The following is a 26,110-nucleotide window of genomic DNA, read 5'->3' on the forward strand; positions in this document are numbered from 1 at the left end:
GCTGGTGACAGGCCTGCTGCACAGCATGAGGACCCGAGTTCAATCCCCAGCACCCATGTAAGATAGCCAGGCATGGGACTGGTAACTCTAGCACTGTGGGGGATGGAGACCAAGAAAAAGTGGATCAATCCCTGGAGCTCACTGGCCAGTCTAGTGAAATCGGTGAGTTCCAGCTTCAGTGACTGCCTCAAAAAACTAATGGGGAGAGCCATCAAGGAAGACACCCCAACATTGAGCTCTGGCCCTGACATGCACACATTGCAGATTTGACCCCAACATGGACATATGTGCACATGTATCTCCAATGTACACTTTATGTACATGCATATCCCCCCACATGAACATGTACACACGAATCAAAAAATTAACTACACACATGGAAACAGTGAGAGTGAGCAGCTTACCGAAATAGAAGTGGGATGCAAATTAAAAAGCCTGTTCTAGGATTAACAGCCTTCTGTATTTGGAATTTCAAATTAAGGTGGCATCTTTTAAAGCATTTACACGCCCTACCATCTTCATATTGTCCTCAGGGTTGCTGAGTCTATTTTAGGTAGAAAGGCTCCAAAAAACTTTTAATAGCCCTATAACGGGAGCAGCTTTATTCTAACAGAGAGACGGCTCAGTTAACAGCACCGGCTGCTCCTCTGGAGGACACCTATACGAGAGCTCCACCATCTGTAGCTCCAGTCCCAGGGGATCCAATGCCATCTTCTGGCCTCTCAGGGCACCTGGCACACACGATGTGCAGGCGTACACGCTGTACATAGAAACAAAACAGTAGGGGAGTTTGTTAAGGGGATGGCAGAGCAAATCCAGAGGCTTGGAATCGGGGAGAATGGATACCCTGCCAGTTTCTGTCTAAAATAAATTCATGTGGTCACGTTTTTCACTGGGCCTACAGTGTAGAAACTCTCTGGAAGATTCAAACTTGAATCTTCAGGTCAGAAATCATTGCTGGAATCAGGAAATACAGTGAGTCCTCATTTACTTTTTCCTAAGGGTCAAGGTATTCATGATTTCTTATTTTAAATAGAAACTAGTGCCTGGTTATTTTTCTTCTTGTCATAGTGAGGCCCAGTACCCTAAACAGAATAACCCTAAGGCAAATCAATCATATTATTTTATATTATTATTATTTGATTTTCCAAGACAGGGCTTCTCTGTGTAACAGACCTAGCTGTCCTGGAACTAACTCTGTAGACCAGGCAGGCCTTGAACTTACAGAGGTCCACCTGCCTCTGCCTCCCAAGTTCTGGAACGAAAGGCATGTACCACCATTACCCGACACTTTTGTTATTTTAATACCATTGTGATATTTGCATATATATTTTATTTCAATTAAGTATTTATTTGTAAGGAGTGTGCAATATACAGGCTGATAAGGAAGAAGGGAAGGAGGTATGTCAGTCGACACATTCAAAACGATTCAAGGCATACATTTTTGGTGCATCTTTACAGCTAAGGCACATATGAAAGTCAGACTCCAGGTGTCCCTTACAAGATGAACGGGAGTGCACATGTGTGACCTGGGTTTGGGAAGATGTCACACTTATCTATGAGATGGCGCACAGAGTCTGCGGCATAGTAACCTCAGACTTTCCCTCTGACTCCTGCAATCAGCTGCATTGGCTTGAGGGAGACCATGTGAGACAAGGTAGTGGGTGGGGGCCAGGCAGGGTCTGCTTTACATAGCACCTGGTGTGTTCCTAAACAAGCCTGCTTGCCGCAACCTAAGCTCATCACCTCGCACACCTCCTTGTTACATCCCCTCACACAGTGAAACTCTGAGTCCCCTTACCAGTTCCACAGCAGCACTCTGGGCACAGCAGGCTTGTGACCATCTCGTCATTTCATTTTGATTTTTAAAGTTGGATTTCATGCTAGTTTTCAGTTATAAAATTATAAGAGGCTTCCCTAAGTCTATAAAATACCCTCAAAAACAGACCTGGGCATTAATAATGCTACCTACTCCATAATATTTCAAATTCCCACTTTACAGGCAGCTAAACTCAGAATAAAACTGAACATACATGGCCAGCCAGTAGTCATGGACAAGCACTAGGGGAACCTGGAATGTCAGCACACAGGGCTATTCCTTCAAGACAAGGAATGGGAACCACTTGGAAGGCTGGGAACAGAAGTGTCTAGCTTGGTGACCTTTGTGCAATCTGTGTGGCAGGAGACCACATCTGACCCTCCTCCAGACCCCTATCCAAAGCTTTCTGTGCAGCAAGTCTACAGGATCCATTATGGAAGGTGTCATGTGTACTTTATAAAGTACTGATGTGGTCACATTGAATCTTTATTTAGCTTACTTTGTTCCTCAAAGAGATTTATGTATGATTTATTGTATACACAGGGCTGAATTAATTTTCACTGGAAAAGTTTCCATCAAACTGTGCTGTGCTTAAATGTGTCCCCCCCAAAACTACTTGGGGTCAGGCTCCTGTAGTTTGAACTAATAACAACTGCACAGTCATGCTGAACTGAATGAATTGTCTTCTCGCCTCCTGAGGACCATCACGATGCTAGGCAGAGAGGTGGCAGAGAGCCCCGCAACAATTTATCTCCTCACTCCAAATATAGTATCTATGCTAAATCACTTTAGTCCCCAAGGAACGTAATCCTGAAATCATATATATTAGCAAAATGTGCCCCAAATTACACTCTTATCCACTGAATTAACTCAAGTAAGAAAGTAACATTAGAAGAGTCTGCATAACCAGGAACCTCCAAGTAAACCCTTTCTGAGAATACTCCTGTAGACAAAAAGAGATTAAAGCTCCACACAACATTCGCACAAATTCTAAGATGACAAAAAGCAGAGGATACAGTTTGAATTACAATAAAATATCACAAGTTCCCAAGGAAAATCTGAGACAACTCCAAGCTGTTTAATTATTTGAGGGCTGAACAGTCTTAAAGAGAAGTAGAAGCTGCACGGAGGGTAACACTGTCCTGGGTGGCAGATGTCCACTGGCTTTATACCTATCTCCGTATTTGAAAACTGCTATGATAACATGCTGGGGAAAACGCAAAACCACAACATTCACCTTAGCAACCACCTCACATAAGCTGGCCTCCACTAGGTGTTGCCACGTACTGCTCAGGCCCATGCACAGTATGCTAGGAACAGGGGGTTTGGCAGTGACTAGAACAGGACCTTGGCCCCTCGCTGGGTCCTGCACAGAAGGGAACTGCGGCTCCAGGAGACAGACAGTGCTACATTCTGAGTGGCAAGTGTCCGGCAGGCCACCCTTTCCCTTCTCTGCCATGTAGGGCTACCCAGGAGACACTAAGTGTCTGCTAAGGAGACACTGGGCAGGACAAGGAACACCTCTCCACAATGCTTTCAACTAGAATTATTCTCCAGTTTTATCTTTTTTATTAACCCGAATTTTTTTGGTGGGGGTTAAGCAGTTTAAAACATCAAGGGCACAGGTGACATTCAGAGAAATAACTAGGTTAATTACATTCGAATGACTTCAAGGCATGTGAACAAAGTGTTCACTTGTTCGGGTTGATCACATTTGGTTCATTTTTCTGGATTCTGGGAATTGGGAAACACCAATCCATTCCACAGACAATTACATCAACTGTGAGACAAACGACAGCTCTGTCAACAGACAATCAAATGATTATTGACTGTGCCCTAGTCACCCGCTTAGGGCATCTAGGAAAATAACCACGCAACACCCCACAAAAAATGTAATGACACTTTATGTTAAGACAATGAAGAGAACTTTAGGCATGTCAGAAAAGAAGTGGGTTAATAACAGGAAAGAGAAAGGAATAAAAAGCCCTTCAAAGTCTTAATTTAGAATAAGCTCTCTAGTAATTAAAACTTTTCTGGTCACAAGAGATTGAGACTCCAGGTAAAGCAGCAGCAGTCTAATTGCACACATAATTCACATGTTAGTCTTACTTTGCTTGATTTAACAGAAATCTTCCAGCGCCTGTCAGTTCTCGTTAGGGTGAAAAAGCACTTGTACATTCTAATTCACCGTTTCTCCCTCTTCAGTCTCTGAAAGGAAGCTGAATGGCCAGAAATGGTCACACCCAAAGGACAGTAGCCAATTACCAAACTACAATCACCAACAGGCTTGATTTCTAATAGGATATTTGGCTTGGAAAAAAATCTCCAATAATAAGTTGGACATTTTTGGAAGAAAAAGCAATTTGGAAAAATAGCAATGTTCTAGATTGTTAAGAAACCATGGCCAACACACTGGAGACACAGGTCAGACTCTCACAGATTCAATGTTCAGGAGTGGGGAGACAATTAAGAAGGGTATATAAAGAAACCAGCTTTCTCGGTTAAAACTTGATTCTGAGTAGACCTTGTCAACGGCTGTCTTTTAATATCAGCTTGATTATTTTTACACTGTATCCATGGTGACTGAGTATCATAAACTAGCTGGCTGGTTTATTACAAACACCAAATGCAGGAAGTTATAAAACTATGCTAAGGTGCACTTCAGCGGATGGACATTAAGTAAAGCGTTCACGTCAGTAGTGGGGACAGTCACACCAATTTTCCACTGGTAAAGCCAGCACTGTCAGTGTTTTGTGGCTTAGCACTGAACTCCTCTACACATACGCTAGAGACAGCTAGTCCAATTTGTTTCATAGGCAGGAACATCACCATGTTGGGAAAAGTTTAACTTAGGCAAAAAACTTACGACGCTGAAGTTAAAAAAAAAAAAAGGCCAAAACCAAGGCAGGAAATGACTGTTCTTAGTACCTAATACAGACATCTTTTAAATAGAAATCAGACCAGGAAGCTTTTAAATATCATTTCCTTTTTCAAAACTGAAAGGAGAAGGGGGGGCTGATATTTTGTGGTAACACTTAACTGATAAAAAAATGCTTACTATGGAATACAAAAAAAATTAAGAATAGAATATACACAGAAAATAGACCCTCAAATAGTTGAGTACATTTTCAAAAGTAAATAAAAAATAACTATTGCTTGCTTTTTTAGGAAACCCCACATTTCTTCAGTGGGAAACAACTGCAGGAATAGGGCAATGCAGACTCCCCTAGGTGGGAGGTGTTGCAAGAGGCTCAGGGGCTGCTAGAGGTGCAGCTAAGACCCACATCACCAGGAAAGCAACCGGTGATGCATGGTGAGCTTGTGTAAGGTAGGGGACAAGGCCATTCCTTTACCTTTATGGGTGGAATGGAAGCAACGAGAGAAAAATTAAGAGGTCAAAGTGCCACTTGCGGCAGACAGGTTACAAGTGAAAATCAGACTCCTTCCTCCACCGAGGTCTCTGACGTCCTCTGGGATGCAGGGCAGATCTAGCGCTGGCCAGTAGCTCTGATTTGGCCGGAGACAGAAGTGCCTTTTCTTCCTACCAGAAAACTTGAACAATCTTGTGTAAACAGCAGCAGACAGATTCACTTAGGTTCCTTACCAATGCTCTAATTAGTTGTAGGACTCCCTGAGAACTACTTCCACAGTATTTTATATGCACAGGCCATTAGCAGACACAGAACAGCACAACAATCCCCTCTCCACACCACGACACTGGACAGAACGTGCTGAGGCTGGCACTGAGCAGGGTGTTCATATAACCATTATGCTGGACTGCCAGCCTTGGGTTAATCATCTCTCAAGGACCTACAATTTCTCAAGTTTTAACAAACTCCATTTTGAGGAAATCTATTTTATTTATTAATTTTAAAATTATGTGCTTTGGTGCTTTGCCTGCATGTATGTCTGTATGAAGGTGTCAGACTCCCTGGAACTGGAGTCACAGACAGTTGTGAACTGCCATGCAGGGTCTGGGAGTTGAACCAGACTTTGGAAGAGCAGCCAGTGCTCTTAACCACTGAGCCATCTCTCCAGTCCGCTAAGAAAATCAGTTCTATTTCAATTAACTAAGCTAAATCAAAAGGCAGTCAAGAGGGCTGGCAAGTTTCCTGGCTGTAAGAGTTCTGCAGTCATCTGTAGATGATGTTTACTGGCTGGTGAGCTGAATCCCCTCCAATGTTTATGTTGGTGACTCTGTCTGCAAGCGACAGAAGACGTGCACAGGGATGTGGACACCGAGCTACACTGCCAAGACAAGAAAACTTACATGGCCACAGCACTTGACATATGGCAACCACACTGCCGCAGTATTACAAACTGAGAAGCTGCTGCCTGAGCCTCAAAATATGGAAGCAGGGAGGAAGTACTCAGTGCTCAACAGATAAAATGCTCACACTAAGTAAGGAAAGGCTACAGCAGTCCCTGGACCCGTAGAAAACAATGGAAGGGAGCACATGAGAACTTAGGCTTTCCAGGGCCATGGATCAAAGCTTCTGAAATTCACAGGCGTCCACTAAAATGAGAACTCGGCACCAGAGCAGCAACATTCTCGCTGGTGTCAGCACAGGCAGTAGTGATTCTGCTTAATATAGTACCTACACGTCCTAAAACCAGCCCACGTTTCTACGGCACCCAGCATTATTAAACAATTCAGCTTCAGCATACTAACTCTGGCCTTTTTCTTTTTTCCTTTACAGTGAAGTACCCGGAAAAAGTCCATGAAGTACAACAGAGAGGTATACTAACTGACAAACAGATGAGCCATAGGCCCCACAAATGTTAGGTTTCTGAAGACATGAGGGACATGTAGACTTGTAGATTCCCGTGAAGACTGCCTCAGGTATTTGTAACAGAAAGCAGTGGAGGGACCACACTGCCGACACTTGCTGCTGGCGCTACGCCTTTCCCACTGCTTGTCTCAATACTGTTTACCGGGAGCTGGCAAGGAAGGAACTGGTTTCCCGTATGGTTTGTAGTTATTTTTAACACAAGTAAATGGATGCTAGACTCCTGCATCAGTACTTCGTGGCTGGAAACCCTCCTTCCGAAGGCCACCCATGTCAAAGCGGGTAGAGACTTCACAGCGCACTAATAACGTATCATCCTTAACGAAGGTTCCCTGTCTTAAGGCTTCCAGATGCATAAATGTTACGTAGCCAAAACCTTTGGGGTTCCGTGGGATTGTGGGACGCTGAAAGGCAAGCAGCTCTGGTTTAGCATCCATGACCTCTTCGTGGTTTTGCCTTATTACTGCTTCAGACTGATCAAGAATTGTAAGGCGTATTGTGCCCTGGAAGGGCCAGGGAAGATGACTGTCATACTCTCCTTGCATTGTGTGGACAAACAGGGATATATAGTTTGCACAGCGCTGAGCAGTGGGTAACTGAAGGTGCAGGCGCATGCACAGCTTGTACCCAGGTCTGCCTGTGTAGAATCCTGGGCTATGAATGACAACAGGTTTTTCCTCTTCTTGGGATTTCAAGTGCATCCCAAAGTTGCCAATCTTCCAAATGTAAATCCCATTACACTGCTGTGCTTCCATTTCAGCAACTTTGTCCTCAAGGGTTCGAATGGTCCGTTTGAGCTCACTTACATATATACTCTGAGTTTCCATTTTTGCAGTCAGTTCCCGGATTTGATGGTCCTGTCTTACCAGGCGACTTTCCAACTGTTTGATAGTTTCCTCATAATTTGGGTCCTCTGGACAACATCCCCGGGACGGAGAGGAAGTATCACATGTACGCAAAGCAAGGTTTACATCATGAACAGCCTGGGCCAACAGTCTCATGTGCAACTGGGTATTCTCTTGCAGGTGTCGTGCCAAGTGATTTCTCTGCATCTGAAACAAAGCACAAGTCACAAGTTGGGAGCATTCACTGAGGAAGAAGAAAAGGACTCAGTCAGGCAGACAAGAGGTTTGAAAAGTAGCATCACAATTTCTCTTAAATCTTTATCACTTCCCTGTGTTGTTACCTGATCCAATGAAATAATTCTCTTATTTGACTGGTGCTAACTCAAGAGCACTCTCAGCTGTTACTCCAATTAATCTCCCTTCTGTCAAGGTAGCGGACACCCATCCTTCTTGTTGACTTGAAGACAGCAAACACCCAGGTCTCTTTCCCCCATGTTCCTTCCTCTAATGTTTCTCTCATCAGAGTACAGCTAATAATACTTTTGCATTAGAAAACAAGGCAAAGCTTTCTACGGATCATGCTTCCTTTAGTCAGTATCATTTTTCTCCCCTTTAAAGCCACTTGTGCCTACCTCAGCTCCCCTTATGGTGCTGACTTACTGCAAATTGCCACCTCCACAGCATTCTAAGACCACCAAAAATCCTAATGTTCTATGATAATCATAACTATAAAATAATGTATATTACAGAAAAATAGAAAATACAGGTGATTAAAAAGAAAATAGGCTACTTATTATCTGTCTTAGCATTTTGATATCCTTCAGTTTTTCTCTATGTAAATAATATAGAACTTCCTCATAACCTTTAAGTATGAGTTACCGTTCTATTTTATCTTTTAAGCTGTGAAATATGTTTATCCTAAGTACTGTAAAAGTAGAGCAGAGAAAAACATGTAATTATGTACCCCAGAGAGAACGAGGCCATAGTAAAAGTGACACATAGTAAGCTGTCAGACACTTCACACTGTGACCCCATCTTGGAGCTAACCTGGGAGACAACGCAGGACTTTCTTTCTTACCATGCGCTTGTTTTGAATACTGTTTGTTCAGGTTTCTTGCCTTGTTTACCTCTCTTTCCTGTAAGACAAATTCTGTAGCACTGCAATACTGCTTCCATTCCTTCTAACTCTTCCAAATCAGTGCTCTAGGCTACACAAGGGCCATCTCCATTCGAATGGGCAGAGCTGGCTAGACTCACTGCCACTACAACACCTTTTCTTTCTTTTAAGCTCTCAGCTGCAGAGCTCTTTCTGTGTTTACTCTTTTTGTTCAAGTCTCTTATCCCAACCCAGTGACTGAGCCCATAAACCTACAGTCATTCTGGATGCCCCCCTTCTCTGCCTATCGTGCCTACTTCATTACTATTACACCTTCCCTCCTAGATGTGTCTAGGATTCCTAGATCTCTCTCTTCATTCACTTTCATTATGCATGCTGGCCTTATTTTGAGTGTTGTTAGTAAAAAGTTCAGATACTGCCTTTCCTGATTCTACTTCATATCTTCCTTGTTGTTGCTAGATTGAATAATATTAAAAAAAAAACCAAAAAAAACCAAAACCTCCAAACGAAAAAATAAGTCACCAAACTTACTCTCACTTTCTCTCATCTTCTTGTATATTTTTTTGGTAAAATTTTATTTTTATTTTAAACTACAGGTAGGTGTGTGTGTCTGAGTTTGTGGATGCACGTGAATGCAGGTGCTACAGAGGCCAGAGGTGTAGGAGTCCCGGGGCTGGAGTCTCTGGCCACTGTGAGCCACATGATGTAGGTAGGTGCCAGGAACCACTGAGCCATCTTGCAGAGCTGCTCTGAACATTGTTTTCTCTACCTGTTAAGATTCAGTTCACAGGCTGGTGAGTCGGCAATGGTGCCAGTCACCAAGACTGACAACCTGAGATTGATCTCCTGGAATCTACATGGGCGAAGAAAGAACCAACTCCTATAAGCTATCCTTTGGCCTCTACATGTATGCCATGGAACACACGTACCCACATGCATACTGATGTGCGTATGTGTACACACACAAATTAAAAAGGACAAAGATTCAGTTAAATATGTTCATTCATGTGTACCTAAATACTTAAGCCATTACTACATGTGTAACAGCATTAATATTCACAATAATTTACAATAACAGTGTTTATATATAAATGTTTTCTAAACACTTAAATTTAAATTTGTTGGTATTCTTCAGTATAGACCTGAGTATGGTGTGTGTTTGTGTGTGTATAATATGTATATTTCTGAATTCATATTGCAGAATTAAAAAAAAAACTTACCTTCTCATGACAACCAAAAACACTGAAGGTGCAAGGGATTGGTGCTGTTGGGCAGTCCAGATCGTAATGATTAGGCATCTGAAAATCAAAATGAAGCTGAAAAATGTCTTTCCCTGAATAGCATGCTCTAGATGATGATAGTACATTTAAAATCTTAAAGTAAGCAAAACTCTGTATTATCTATATTTTTTCACAATTCTGAGAGAAATTAAATATTAACTTCTTACATCACTCAATTCACTAAACTTCATTTGTTAAAATGGGTTTGTTTCTATGATAGAACACGGGTGCCCTCTTGTGGCATTTTTCAAGAATACACACCCTAACAACTTCCACAGCAAACCCAGGGACCAGTCATACATTCATGAAAGCCTCTGAACAGACCTATTACTTCCCATATGACAATCTTTTATAAATCATCTTATCTTTGAAACCCGGGCATATTTATTTTGGCTCTACTGGGGAACTTGGTTATTATATGGTAGAGACACAACCATCCTTGGCTGGATACAGCACCCCAGACTCGACTCAAGTGACCGTGTGGTCACAGAATGTCACCAGTCAGCACAGTCAACGCTGCCTGACGTTTGCTATTCTTCTGGAAATAGGACTGACCCTGAGCACAGTCCACGGAGGCTTTTCAACATTTATAGAAATAATCCAAGGATTTTCCCTCCTGTGTGTTTCCAAATTGCTTATTTGTGGTCCATAATGCCAGCTGAGGTTGTCAGCTCAATAAAGCCAAACTGACGGGATGGGAGCAGATTATTCTGCCATCTTTCTAGGTCTTTGGGCTCTCAAATCTAGGGCTGATCACTGCACAGTTGCTCAACCTGCTTGTGCAGTTCACAGAATTCTTCCCAGCTCTGTCATCATCAATGATTTCAAATTCATCAGTGTGGCCAGGATTCACTACCACGGTTAGGAACGGAATATAGAGTATGGCCTGAGAAGGGCCTGGCATTTGCCTCTCTTCTCAGCAGTGCTGATCCTCTTGAGAGCACCTGTCAGTGCATTCATGCGCTCCATGAGGGAAGATGGTGAAGACACTTCAGCATTTAGTTTAGGGTGAGGTCATCTTTTTAAAATAGTACCAAAGGAGCAGGGTGTGATGGTACATGCCTTTAATCCCAGCATTTGGAGGCATGGGCTGCTGAGTCTGACCAGCTTGATCTACACAGTGAGTTCCAGGCCAGCCAGTGCTACATACCCAGCCACAAACAAACTCAAAAGCTAAAAATAAAAAAGCAAAAAACCAGAACCAACCAACCAAACACAGGAAAGCTACCAAGGGGTTGGAGAGGCAGCTCACTATTGGTAGAGTACATTCACCTAGTATGCGTCAACTCTGGGGTGTACTCCAGTACAGAAAGGAAAAAGAAAAGGAAAGGAGAAGAGGAGGAAGAGAAAGGGGAGGAGAGACAGAAAGAGGGAAGAAAGAAGTCATGTGAAAGTTGGGTCCAATTTTCACTAGAAATTGAGCCATAGTTGTGGACCAAAGTTCAGTTTTTCTGAAGTTTCACTATGGTTTTTGTCTTTATTAAATTGAGCTTTTATAAGTTTAGCATAGCATAGTTTCCTTTAAATATTAATTGAGAACAAAAAAGAAAACCAGGGGTACAAGATGACTTCATAAGCAAAACGTTTAACACCTTCAAATTAGGATTCTTGGGAAAAGCACTACAAACAGACTACATGGGAACATTTAGTCAACGTCTTACCAAGTAAGGCAGTCAGTGAGGTATTCACTAGACTTCCAGCTCCCACAGATTTAGTGACTAATATTCATCCTCTGTGGTAAACAACCTAACTTTCAACAGAGAGCAATCTGATGGAATTTTCCTTTCTTTATTAGCAATTAAAGTATGACAGTTTTCTATGACAACTGTTGCCTTTGGTGATGCTCTGCAGTGGTGCTGGAAGCCCTCTGCATGCTGCAGGAGCTGATGCTGCACGGCACTGTGCTGCTGAGCCGGAGCTTTCTTCTGCTTCCTTGTTCTCTCAGTTAACCTCCGGACAACCAGGCCTCATGCCAATGTGTAAATGTGTTCTTCTACGAGTCTTTTTTAAGTGGGGCCCCCTTCACTTTCAATTGTTTTTATTTGAAATTCATCTGTTTTGGTTCAGTTTTGATTTATTTGTCTGTGCTGGGCACACTAGGTAGGGTCTCTAGTCCTCTGAGTTCCATCCCTAGCCAAATGGAATCCTTTTATTTTTTATTTTTTGAGAAGTGTCTCTCTATGAAGTCCAGGAACTCACTATGTAGATGAGGCTGGCTTTGAACTCAGAGATCCACCTGCTCCTGCCTCCTGAGTGTTGAGTAAAGGTGTACACCAGCCACCATGATTTAAGCATCTACAAATACTAATTTTTGTTCCTTTTAAATATTTATTCAATTACATTAACTTATATACTTTTTGTACAGCAGAATGCTTCAACATATACTGATTTTGCCTTATTTTTTATATTCTCAATTAAAAAAAACTGTAGCACTTCTTTAAGCTCTTAAGGACACAGTAATTTGCAAAAGAGACACCTACCTGTTCTCTGATGAGGATTGTACCACAGTATTCACAGATGATATTTGCCAAAGGACAAGTCTGATCATGGATCTAAGTTGTATGAGAGAATTAAGAAATGTATAAGAAAGTCTGAAAACGTAAAAAGACTAATTTTTACAGTAATTTTTTTCACTGTGTGCAAATGAAGAACATTTATGTACAGTCTCAACATGAGATTTTTGCTAGCTAATGAGACTCAGTCTTCAATCTCCTTCAAAGAATTTGTTAGCATGCAAAACAGAGATGACTCCTTTTGAACTTGAAGCAGAGTACCCCGGTGTAGCATGGATATCCCTGGCTGGTGTAATTCTCCAAGGGCAAAAGTTTCAGCAGCAGCATAACAAGCTAATTACAATTCTTTCCAGAATGTTAGAACAAGCAAGCCATCAATCAAAAGGTGTTAGGGCACAGGCTTTGGTACTTAAGCTCTCAGAAGAAGGAGTCCCACTTTCTAGAACACAGTAACTCTGGTTTAATAGATATGCTGAAAAGAGACAAACCTTCCTCATCAGTTCACCAAATCTGTTCCAATTATGACTGAGATTTTACATATCTATTATTAGCAAGTTAGCTGAATTTTCTTGACTATTTTATTTATTATTTTTATGTTTTTTTGGTTTTTCAAGACAGGGTTTCACTGCAGCTTCGGAACCTGTCCTGGAACTAGCTCTTGTAGACCAGGCTGGCCTTGAAATCACAGAGATCTGCCTGCCTCTGCCACCTGAATGCTGGGATTAAAGGTGTGCGCTACCATCGCCCAACAATTTTCTTGACTATTTTTATCAACACACTTAATATAAAATGCTCAATTTTATAAGAAACAAATTTAGAAGAGTATAAATTTAAGGAGGTAACTAAGCATCAGTTATAGAGGAAGATAAACTAATGCAGGTTATTTTAGTAAAGAGTACAAGGGTAGGGCTTCTATGTCACCCAAACACTGAAACAATAGGGTGAAACTAATTAGCCTCTTTACAACCCAGCTGGATGGGAACAACTGCCCTCCCATCATGATGCTGCCAGGCACCATACTGTTTCTTCTTTTTAAAGGTTAGCTTCAACTGAAGGGCAATATACACACTGAAAAGTGAATGGAGCCAATGGCTTAGTACCAGTGGAACACACTTTGCTGTATTTAATAAATTCTTTCTTACAGATGCAATAGCTGACTCCTTTGTAAACTAGCCTGTATGCTCTTCCACAGTCTCTGCCGTCAGACCATTCACTAACATTCCTGGACAGGGAGGAAAGCAGCAGGTATCTTTCCTAGCAGCTCCTGTTCATTGTTTACTCTCAGTAATTAGTCTAATGCTTTCGAAGGATACGGAAATATAAACTCCACATTTACAGCCCCTGGGTTCCCTGAAACTTCATTTCTTTCTTAAAATTTAGCTTTTAAAAACTGATAATACAGCTGGGTGGTGGTGGAGCATACCTTTAATCCCAGCACTTGGGAGGCAGATCTCTGAGTTTGAGGCCAACCTGGACTACAGAGTGAATTCAACAACAAAAAAATCCAAAACAAAACCTGATAATATAAATTAATTTTTCTATTTACATCCTTATCTTAATGCTAACCCCTTCAAATATGTACTTTAAATGTAACAAACAAATCTAAGTTAGTACATACCTCTTTCTCTTCAAATGGCATGGATACAGCACAGTTTACACAGGAAACCTGTCTCCTGGGACAATCCTCGATAACATGCATATTAAACTGGCACTTTTGGAAAGGACGCTGACATTGAGGACAATTCATAAGAGCAAATTCACAATGTGCTTGGTGATCCTATAATAAAGGAAAAATAATTGATTAGTATCTGAAAACCCTAAAAATGTTTTCTAAAGATAATCTTTTCTAAGAAAACAATTTTTTTCTTTCAGAATTACTTTTAACCGTCAATCTGACATAGCACAAGTCACCTGAGAAGGGAGTCTCAATTAACGGACTGCACAGATCAGATTGACTTCTGGGCATGTCTACAGGGGACTGTTTAACTGTTAACTAATGGAGGAGGGCCCAGCCCACTGTGGGTGGCACCATTTTGTGGGCAGGTGGTCCTGGGCTGTATAAGAAAGCTAGCTGAGTAAGGGCCTCTGAGCTAGCCAGGAAATCGTGTTCCTGTGGGAGGGAGTCTGGGCCTGACTTCCTCAACAACAGATTACGATCTGAAACTATAAGCCAAACGCAGCCTGTCCTACTCTAAACTGCTTGGTCAGAGAGTATCATCACAGGATAGAGACTAAATATGGGCAGTAACTAAAGACCACATTCACAGCAGGGAGGCCTTAATAAAGTCTTTCAAACAATAATTGTGATGTCAAGTTTATAAAAGGAATAAAAAGTCTCAAGTTAAATTTCCAGTTAGAGAAGTTTTGGAAAGAAGTTAGATTTCCAGATTAGTAATTTTTTCTGTGCTGAAAGGGTTATGGAGGCCCTAAAATGTGAGCCTATTCTACCTTGTCTGAAGGTCAGAGAGTTTGAGCTTGCTCAAAGTTGTTGACAACCACTGTGTCTACACACCCTGACCTAGGGTGTGGTTGCTTGGTGTTTTGGACATTAATATGGCCCATACAGGTAGATCCACTCCACCCTGACCAAAGGTCAGAGAATTTACTTCTTTTGAAATAGGTTTGATCTATGGTGTGGCTGCCTTCAGGATACTTGGTCTAGGGTGGGCTCACTGCCTAAACAACAGAATGCTTTTCTCATGAATTAATGGCTTGATGTCTCAAGCACTGAGGCAAGTAACTGTTCTGGCTGTCCTTTGTATCAGTTGAAGCAGTCTTTTGCCTTTGTCCCCCTTTTGTATTGGGGTATAAAGTGCATGGAAAAATAAACACTGGCTAACTCAGAACTTGAACTCAGAAAAATTCAGCATTCAGTGTTCGCTAAGTTGCCCTCCTGTTACTATCCTGTGTCACTGTGATTCCTCAACCTTTTTAATCTTCACGCCCCTACCCTGGAACACGAACCCGCCATGGCTAGGATCACAGCAGTATTCACCCCATAAAAGTAGTTCCAGACATATGGCAGCCCACCGTGGCATGGCTCACAACAAAGCATAACTCCCAATAAAAGGGCTAAAGAGGCGGCTCACTGGTTAAAATGGAATGCTGTTCTTCAAGAAGACCAGAGTTCTGTTCTCAGCACCCACACTGGGCTGTAAGCAACTGCCTGTAACCCCAGGGAATCCAGTGCCTCTTCTGGCCTCCATGAGCACCTGCGCATACCACACACACACACACACACACACACACACACACACACTGAAATGAGTAAATCTTTTTTTTTAAAGAACAAAATAAAAGGGACAGACTTGAAACCCACCCTAAACATTCATAAACTATATGAATATTTGATCCAGGGAATAAAACAATGTGCAATTTAAAAAAATAGAGAAAGTAAGACGAAGGTGCCGAGACGGTGGCTGTAAGACACTTTGTTTCTTATTTCAAAGTGAGAGGAATGAAGCTAGGTTAAGATGTAATCTGCAACCAAGGAGCTCTTCAACTGCTGAACTGTAGATGTGCTTAATCTGAAAACCTCCCAAGAGCACAGACTTATTTTATTGTGGGGACAAAGTCAAAGTAGAAAGAATAAAACATTTTCTATTTTTTACACTTGATGATGGCAATAATTTATTCACCCATCCTGATCTGCTATAATGACACACACATAACAGGGCAAAGTCGTTATGCTCTAGAGACTACACTGTGTAGTGACAACAGCTAGAAAACATCCTTAATACCTCGAGATGTCTCAGTTCCATCTTTTGCAAACAGCCTTTATTTGGGCATTTTACTGTCAGGGAAAGGATCTCTCGCTTTGCAAAATTGTCAGGAAACAGTTGATTTTCCAGCAGTATTTCATTGTCAACTGGACACTTGTGCCCTGCATCCCTAAAAGAAGCAGGAACTTAGAGTTAGCAGCCTGAAACGTTCACCTTGGAAGACTGACTGCAGCTCTCCTTATGAAACAAGACATGCATTATATTTCACAGCAACACCAGAATCATAGTGCACTGTAGAGTTTATGAATTCACTTATGAAATGAATGCAAACCAGCGCTGCACTATTTATCAAAAGCAGATGGGCTGTAGATTGTAGGATAAATTCCAGCTAGAAAATAAGCAAAACACTGAATAAAATTATAGTTTGGCATAAAAATGAAGTGAAGGTCAGCCAGGAAAGACTTCTGGCCGTCTGTGCTCTGTAACACCTCTACAATCGACCACTAAGTCAGACTACGCGGCTTACAGTCTTAGCAACACATTCATAGTGTTACAACCAGAAGTCAAACCGGTTAGCAGAACCTGTCTGAGGCTTCTGGTAAGCTTTGAAATGAGGTCTATGATAACACCATCTCCTGAGCCACAAAAGGATGATGTCATTTGCATATCGAGGGTGAACTACAGCAGAGCTAAAGGACTTCTATGGTGGACTTCCCAGTGTTCTACATCCCCCTCATGTTTGGTGGGAAAAATCAGCCTCAGAAAACTGGGGGTCTGCCATTCCCTTTGAACTTTTTGATTTTCAAAATATCATTCTAAGATATTTTATTTTTAATTATGTATCTGTATCTGTGTGGGGGTATGTGCACATGAATGCAGGTGCTTATGGAGGTCAGAGGTATTGGATCCTGTGTAGCTGTAGGTATAGTTATGAACTACCTGCTGGGGGTTCTGGGAACTGACTTGAGTCATCTGCAAGAGCAGTAGATGCCATCTCTCCAGCCATCCAGAGATGTCTCAGTCTTGTGTCACAAAATGTGATAATCAGGTAAGCCACGGGAGCCTTAATCAATCACTGAAACGTTTCTTCAACACTGGACATGCTATCTGCTGTCAAACAGCACAGAACTAAGAAAGACAGAGCTGATCTTTATGGGTTCTGTTTCAGATTACATAATGCATGCCAGGTATGGGATCTCTGTGAGTTCAAGGTCAACCTGACCCACGCAGGGAGCTCCAGGACAATTAAGACTATATTCCTTGTCTCAAAAAAAAAAAAAATTACATAATAAACTATCAAATACTTTTAAAACATAGAAAGTGAAAACAAACCTTGTAAAACATGCATATCTAAGGGAAAGTAATAACTTTACAAAGTAAATCTAAAACCATTACCCACAGTTTTAGAAAACCCAAAAGAAAATGAATTAGACCAAGACCCATTTTGATTTCTTGAATGATAGTCAGTGAAGACTTTACAGCAGTTCCTTTTAAGAGGTTAAAACCATAGTACTCCGTCATTTCTAGCTTCGAGGGAAACAGGACTAAGGCCTCAGGTTTCCTTTTGTGGGATTTGTTTCTCTTATCACTATCCTACAACTTTCAAAACATTTTGCTACAAAGATTAGCGAGCTAGCTTCCTGGACACTTGATAAAACAGTGTGCATTTCTCCCTTATAGAAATCAGCAGGCCACATGTGCTACCATTTTACCTAATTATACTACATTAAAACAGGGACAGGAGGATGAGCCTTAAACACTGCCCCAGGGGACACTGTGACCTCACAGGCTGGGCTGAAGATGGTACTATTAGCATCCAGTGGACACACAGCAGGCTTGAAGCTCAGGGTCTAACGGAAGATGTCCTGCCTCAATAAAGAATCATCTGGCTCAAAATATCAACAGCGCCAAGGTTGGGAAACAAACACATAATATAACCTTATCCTCTACAGTTCCTATTAATTCAATGCCAGACAACACATTTCCCCTCAATTAAAAAAATGTGCTGCTCCTTTGTTACTTAATTCAAGCCCCAAGTATGGAGTTTTATTGAAAAGCTGGTACAGAAATTGAAAGGTAAGAATTCATAGACCATTGAGTATCCCAAGATGGCCTTAGTCTACTTAGGAATCATTGCAGTTTGGTCCCTAATGCAGCAATTCTCAAAACAGCTTTGGAGATGTGTCTGGAACTCAATGAGGACTCTGACCTCCTCAGTGGATTAATCCATTTGAGGGTTCAGTCTGTTGGTCAGTGTGAAGGTAATGGAAACCCAGGAGGTGAGACCTAGCGGAACTGAATGAGGATCTTTTTGTCTTGTATATTTTAACCCAGTTACAGCATTCATATACCAAACACCTACTGTGAGGAAGGCACTATTGCTGTAACTAGAGAAAGCCAATTTAACATCTCAGTCTCAAGGATCTACTTTCCAGTGCTGTAGGCAGAAAAAACAAAACAAAAAACCCCAAACGCATCAGTTATCAATTGTTTAAGGGAAAAATGCTAGAGGTTAAAAAAAAAAAAAAAAAAAAAAAAAAACAAAGCCTAGCCTGGTAAGGGATGGGAAACACAGGAGCTTCCTTTCATACTGCAGCACAAACTGGGATAGGCCCCTAACTCACTCACTTTTCTTCTTTTTTTCGGAGCAGCCTTTTCTGTCTGCCTATTCTGAGGATGACCTGTTTCTTTTCTTTCTTCCTTCCTTTTTTCTTTTGAGACAGGTTTTTTTTCTATGTAGCCCTGGCTGTCTTGGAATTTGCTCTGTAGACCAGACTGGCCCTCGAACTCAGAGATCCTCCCGCCTCTGCCTCCCAAGTGCTGGGATTAAAAAAGGCCTTTGCCACCACCACTCTAGGGATGGCCTGTTTCTAACATGCTCTTTGTATTTGGTTGTTATAAGCATTGTTCTTTCTTAAAATCAAATACCTTATGGATTTGATGATGCAGGCTTTGCAGAACCTGTGGCCACATGGTGTTTGCACTGCTTCCCGCAACGCCATCAAGCAGATGGGGCACTCATACTTGCTTTCCAAAGGTGGGTCAAACTCCACATCGTACCCCTGGATCTCCTCCATAAAGGAGCTGGAGAAGGTCCCCGTGCTGGCGGAACCACTCACGCTGTCATCTTTCATTGTGGCACTGCAGGAGGCGGCCATGGCGGCACAGCAGTCACTTGAGGACTGGGCGGACCCACAGCTGTTTTCACAGTTTAACAGACTCATAGTAGCTGTGTTATCAGTCAATCTGTACACAAAGCGAGAAAAAATGCTTCAGCATGCAAACACATAGCTTACCTATACAAGTCACCTAGTAGCCCACAAATACTGTTTTAATATTATTTACAAATAACTTCTAAAGTGTTTGAGCTTTGTTTCATATGACTACCACTTCATGGTAAGTTATCTGATTCCCTCCTTCAAAATGTTTATGAATCACCTATGCCGAATACAAAGGAAAGTTCCCGGTCTATGCAATGAGAAAGGAAGGTTGGAAAAGAAAAGCCCTTCAGTTACAACGCCCTAGCATCTGTTTACACTGAGATCGGGAAGTTAGTGTTCACTGCCATGCCCAGCACAAGAGTTTTCCACTTAATGGTAGATGCTCACTAAACATCTACTGAGGAGGGTTTTCACGTAATCAAAGGTCCGTTAGGTATTCTTAGTTGAAGAGTACAGCCTGCAGGGAACAGCAGTACTGGGTGCGTGTGTGATCTGGACCACTCAGAACTTTGTTTCTTCTTCTGATCCTAAACTCCATGCGGATTTCTAGATGCTCAGCATGGCAATTTCTATTATATAGAAAGAATGGAATTTAAAAGTGTCAGATCAAATGACCATGCTTCACTGCTAGTGACTGGAAAAACATGTGAGGTGTCTTTGCCTATGGAAAACTATTGTATTAGGAGCAAATAGATGCTTTCACATTCTAAACTGTTATATTACATATATGAGATATGAATGTTTAAAAGCAACTTATAATACCTATAACCAGCCATGTCTTTAGCTTAATTATCCTTGAGGAAATTCCTAATGTAAACTATAGTTCTAGAATGCAAACCTCTAGTCAATGCAGCAGACAACAACCCCCATGCCTGTCTACATAAAAATCCTGTCTGCCAGTTTGCCAATTGGAAGATTAAGCTACCAGGTCAGTGAGATGGCTCAGTGGGTAAAGGTGCTTGCCTCTAAACCTGACCACCTGAGTTTAATCTCTGGAACCCATAAATTGTCCTGTGACCTCTATACAGGTGCCACCTACACGCATCTCACACAGCAGTACACAAATGTTATTAAACAGTAATAAAACCCTTAACAACAACAACAAAAGGAGTTCTCTGTTGGTTTTGGTGGGGGCAGGTCTGTAATCTTAACTACTAGGGAAGCTGAGGCAGAAGGATGGATTCTGGATGAGCCTAGACAACTTAGTGAGAGCCCGCTTTAAAACGGTCAAAAGAGGGTTGAGAAACAGCCCAGTGGCAGAGGACTTGCTTGGCCACCGTGAGGTTCTAGGTTCAACCCCCTGAACTGGAAATAAAGACAGGGCTCACAGTCTTTGCACCCCTAGAAACAAACACCTTTCTGGATGCCCCAAGTCTTTCGGTCACTGTCTGACAGGTTCCTCCAGAAGCAGGAGGGGGCTGGAGGACAGCTCAGAGGTGAAGAGCTCCTGCCCTTCCAGGGGATCTGAGCTGGAGCCCTTCTCCCATGCGGGGTTGCTCTAGGGGAATCTGGCTTCTCTATGCACCTGGACTTGCATGTAAAAATAACAGAAAATAAAATAAATCATAAAAAACAAAACAGAAAAACCAAAACATCGAAGTGCAGAGCTCTGGTTTCAGGGGCAGAGCTGTGGTGCAGTGCAGCCTCGGGGCTAGGCAGTCCGCACCTAGGCCTTTCTTAGTCTTGTGATCACGACTGGGGCAAAGCGGATAACCCTGTGCTTCAGTTTCCTCTCTTATTAGTGAGAGTTCCATCTAGAGTTCCTGCTAGGACGACATGTGCTAATACACACTGAACACTGAGAGCTGTAGCTGCAGTCAGAACAAGTTATTATTTCATACAGTTTTACACAGGATTGTCTTCACTTATTAGAGTGAAACCATAGAGTTTAAAAAGGTCAACTTGCCTAAGATCACCAATTAAGTAGCAGAGTGAAATCAAACCACAAGTCTACCTGACCCTGGAACCTTCTGCACTACATTATGTTTATCTGTGGTTTGACAAAATAATTTAAGATTTATTTCTTTTTAAATGCTGTCCAGTGTTATTACACTGAGTTGATTTAACTCCAAAAAGTCACCTGACTCCTCATACCATTTTACTTTATTTTTGATACAGTTTTGAAAACTTGAAATCACCTCCTAAAGCCTTGCCATTTCTAACGTGAATTCCTAGGACAGGCCCATTCTGACTGGAAGACAGGAAAGAATGAGAAACAGTGGCACGCAGCAGAACTAGGCAAAGATCGAGTGTTAGACCGCTCGCCTTTACTGCCTTTATATGGAAGACGAGCGACAGCTGTGCCTCTCTGCGCGGACTGCATCCTACCTCTGCTTCTTTAGTCATGGTTTCTAAAGTAGACTATCAGGAGAAGAGCATGCAATTCTCAAAATTTTCTGATACATGACGTTGTTTACCCAGTATATATCGAAGGCTTTCAAATCTCCATCCCACACAGTATGTACCAGAGTGTCCATTTTATACACCCTTGATAAGAACAGGCCTTTAAGATCTTTGTCTGTTTTGTTCTGCTTTGCGTAGTAATTTCTGAGATACTGATATTCATTGCTGAGCTATACAGCACATATCACAGTGCTAGCTGTATCTGTATGGCGAACCTGAGGGAACTAAGACTGCCCTTCCTGCCAAATGTTCAAATTAAAATTCAGCCACGGACAGGCCCTATACTGCTTTCTTGTTGTCTACTTGAAGACTTGAGTGCCATCTGATTTAAAGAGATCTTTTGTGAACTACACATTCATAGTAAAACACGCTTGACAGCAACAATTTAAGAGAATTTCCACTGAAGGAGCGCACTTGCAGTGCGTTCTTAAAACCTGTACGGGCATCCATGGGCAAAGGCGAGGAGAGAACGTAAGGAAGGCGAGAAGGGGGCCGTGGCATTCTTGAACCCTCTCAGCAGCCATTACCTGTTCAAGGCCCGTCCTTGGGAGCTGCAGAGATGGCTCAGCAGTTAAGAACAAGTGCAGTTCTTCTAGAAGACCCAAGTTCGGATCCAGCATCCATAGCAGAGTCTGAGAACCACTTATCAGCTCCTGGGGATCTATACCTTCTTCTGGCTTCCGTGGGCTACACACCTGAGGCATATACACATTAAATAGAATTAATTAATTAAAAAGATAAAGATCCCCCTTACCACTGCCAAGGTGGGGGAGAGTTCACAAAGCACCACCCTTTCCCAAGGTCTGACTTGCAGTTAAAGGTTGCTGGAGGGACATTTTCCGCAGTAGTGCAGTCACTGTTAAGTTACCTATGTCCTGAGGGCAACCCTAATTAAACTCGTGGGTTTATCAAATATGAACATACATACATATCCGCTCTTAGGGTATAAAACACCATGGGCATTATTAGAAAAAAAAACTACCAATATCAAGTTGCTTTCATTACTTCCCATGCTTTAAGAACAGAGAAGCTCTATGTCTTCCAAATACTCCAGATAATACATACACCTTGAAGGTCCACAGGTGTGTGTGTGTGTGTGTGTGTGTGTGCATCTGTATGTGTGTATGTGTGTTTAACATATACTGCAATATTTTAACACATAGTGTAGTAATTAGACTCAAACTTGATTACTACTAGGGAAGTTAAGCTACAACAAGCACAGCTACCTTTTCTGAGGCAAGTTAAAAATATTTTACCTCTACTTTTATGTGTTGCAATGACTTAAGTAACAAAGCCACATTGCTAATTTCCCAACAGTGAGTAGTTGTCTTTATTAACACTTAGAGAAGAAGGAAAAGTGTCCTGAGTCAGCTACAGAGGTGAGAATACAGTGTGTGTGTGTAGAACACGGTGCTCTGAGCAATCCGTGAGCTGCTACAAAAGCAGACTCCAGACTCACTGAGTAAGTTATGCTTTGCTACAAAGTATTTCTCAGCATAGTTTTTAGTTATTTGGGTGACTTTCTCCAGGATAGAGGGGGCAGAATAAAATTAATGTCATTCTTTATCTTGTACCTCATGACTACAATCCTGTTTGCTGCTGAGAATCTAGTAAGGCGCACTTTAGTGAAGTGCCACAGAGGTAACCATTACCAACTTACCTCAACTACACAGTGAGTAAGTAATGAAATGAGCCTTACCAGAAATCATGGCTTGTATCTATAAATCTGTACCTAGGTATATATTATAATCAAAGACAATGAAGTTAGGTGTCTTATGTGAAGGGCAGGGTGACCCACAAAGACAATGCTAGGAAATGTTAGCTGGGGTGCACACATAAGTAAACATGTAATTCATAAATCAAAGCCACATAAAAGAAAATACTGACAATTTAACTTTCTACAAGGGACTCACCTGGTGGGATTCACCAGGTGGAAGGAGAGAAGTGACTTATCCTGTGACTTCTACACATGAGCTTAGGCATGAAGGCCAGTATACACACACCGGAACACACTTAATAATTATGTAAAAGCAAACCCCAAATTTCTTTACTGTGTGCCGAGTCCTTAAAAACCCATTTTTACTGGGTGGTGGTGGCTCACACCTTTAATCTCAGCACTTGGGAGGTAGAGGCAGTTGGATCTCTGTGAGTTCAAGGCCATCCTGGGCTACAGAGTGAGCTCGGAGACAGCCAGAGCTGTTATACAGAGAAACCCTGTCTTGAAAAACAACAACATAAAACCAAAACAATAACAAACTCATTCTTAAAATACAAAGACCTGAAAATGGGGTACAGTGGTTAAGAAATGCTACAAAATATCTGACGGTTGTAGTTTAGTTTTGAACTCAAATTCAAAGTGATTTTGCTTATCCAGGCATTGTTTGCTCCTCGAAAAGCTAAGGATTTTTGGACAATCTCTTATACAAACTAAGTGACCAAAATTGATTAGCAGCAGAATTTATTATCATAGACAAACAAGGCTATAATTTTGAAGCAGTATATATACAGCGCATCAAGGCTGAAACTCAGATATGATTCTTGTATGCATCATGTGGACAACCATAGCTCAAACACTTTCTTTGAGTCACATGACACCAAACCGTCTACACTCCACCCTCCACCTCAAACCCCAAAAGGAAAAAAAAAAAAAGCTCCTTTCATGAAAGGAGGTGTGAAATGCCAGCAGCTCAAGTCACAAAGCCTACACTTCGGATGTGACAAGTTGTTCTCGTTTCTAGACTTGTGCAGCAGGCTAGTTACTTGCTCTCAGAGACACACGCAAATCCTATACATCCAAGCTTTAGGTGCTTTCGGTTCACACACGATGGTCTAAGTCTCAGCTGGAGTTCCCCTGAAGTCAAATACTAGGAACAGTTTTATCCACACAGCGTCTGGAACAATCGCTAGAGCGCAGGGGTGGGGAGGGAACATTGCTGTCATCGAACTTTTTCTTTCTAACTAATGGCTTAGGACTTCTATAGAATTTAACAGGGAACACAAAAAGTTTCCCCCTGCACTCTGGAAGTTTGAAGGGTTTTTTATTTATTTTCTTTTTAATTTAAGCTGGAAGAGACGGGAAAATCCAGCGGGCGATTTCCTTCCCTGGGCAGGGAAAACACGGGGTGAGGATCAGCCGGGCTGAGGAAGTGGGATGCAGTGAGCCGGGAAGGGACAGGATCGGCGGAAGAGGCTCCTAGACCAGGGGCCCGGCCAGGACTTTGGAGCGAGAGCGGCCCGGGGCCGTGCAGTCCCGGCGAGGGCACGAGGGCGTCCTTGGCCTGTGGGAGGGCGGCGGGCGCGTCCGGCACCTGTTAGACGCCGGGCACCGAGGGCAGAGGCGGCTGCGCGCCTAGACGGGGATCCCGGGGCCACCCAGACTGGAGGGGAGAGGAGAGGAGTCCCGGACCCGTGCGGGGACCAGGGCAGGGCGGCGCCGGTCTGTGACAGGCGAGGGCGCGCGGCGTCACGTCTCCGTCCCGCGGGGAGCCGCCGGGATGACGCTCCCGGGCCCAAGGCCGCCGGAACCCAAGTTCGAAGCCGCTCACTCACCGCTCGTCCACGCACAGACGCCACAGCCGACCGGGAAAGCTCCCGGTCGCCAACACACGCGGCGCTCAGAGACTGAGTGATTCCGACGCCAGACTCCGGGTTCGAGGGCAGCAGCCGCCGCGTCCGCCGACGGCCGGAGCCTCAGCCCCAGCCACGGCTGTCGCTGCTTCCGTCTTCTTAGCCAGCTAGGAGCAGGGAGGGGAGGGGAGCCCGTCCCGAGACAGAGCGGCCCCGGGGGTGAGGGCGCCCCCTGGCCGCGGTCCTCCACTCTGCGGCTGTCAACCCCGCCTTGCAATTCTGAACTAATTGAAGTGTGTGTGTGTGTGTGTGTGTGTGTGTGTGTGTGTGTGTGTGTGTTAAAAAGAGAAATTTGATGGTGATGGGGGCATCAACAGCGTGGATAGCAACAATCCAAAATTATATTTTCTCAGACTTTTTACAGTTCTCCCCCTACTCCTACCAATAGGTAGAACCCTACATTAATTAATCAAGTAGTTCTTCCTCTCATCGATGCATGAAAAATTTCTTCACAATTGCTGCCTTTGCACTAGCCCATTCTCTGGCATTGTCACGGGAAAGCTGTTTTGAATTCCCAGTTTAAATGGAATCTACGAATTGTAACAGACACCCTGGGATAGATGCCCAAAAGATTTTCACCCTCATCTGAAGATCTGACTCATCTTCTCCACTCGATAGGGAGGGTATTGCAGGGTCACATGTGCACATCCTGAAACTAGATGTGTGCTTTCAAAACCAGTTTTTCCCATATATAAATCTTGTCACACACACACACACAAAATCTTGTCACTTTAGATCAAGTTATTTAATCTATACTTGCAAGCTTCAACTCT

The 26,110-nt window shown here is 42.7% G+C and overlaps 1 protein-coding gene and 1 pseudogene across 1 annotated transcript; both read right to left on the reverse strand.

Annotated features, from left to right (window-relative positions):
- Positions 1-1,313: 1,313 nt before the first annotated feature.
- Traf6 (TNF receptor associated factor 6) lies at positions 1,314-25,431 on the reverse strand. The gene is made up of 8 exons (XM_038330928.2): positions 25,260-25,431; positions 22,238-22,405; positions 19,015-19,332; positions 16,105-16,255; positions 13,983-14,141; positions 12,332-12,403; positions 9,792-9,869; positions 1,314-7,661 (listed from the first exon to the last, which is right to left on the reverse strand). Exons 3-8 carry the CDS (start codon positions 19,308-19,310, stop codon positions 6,825-6,827), a joined length of 1,593 nt encoding a protein of 530 aa, XP_038186856.1. The 5' UTR covers positions 19,311-19,332; positions 22,238-22,405; positions 25,260-25,431; the 3' UTR covers positions 1,314-6,824.
- LOC119814859 lies at positions 10,439-10,832 on the reverse strand (annotated as a pseudogene).
- Positions 25,432-26,110: the final 679 nt, after the last annotated feature.

This window comes from Arvicola amphibius, chromosome 5, assembly GCF_903992535.2.
Source record: "Arvicola amphibius chromosome 5, mArvAmp1.2, whole genome shotgun sequence".
In the NCBI taxonomy this organism is placed as follows: Eukaryota; Metazoa; Chordata; class Mammalia; order Rodentia; family Cricetidae; genus Arvicola; species Arvicola amphibius.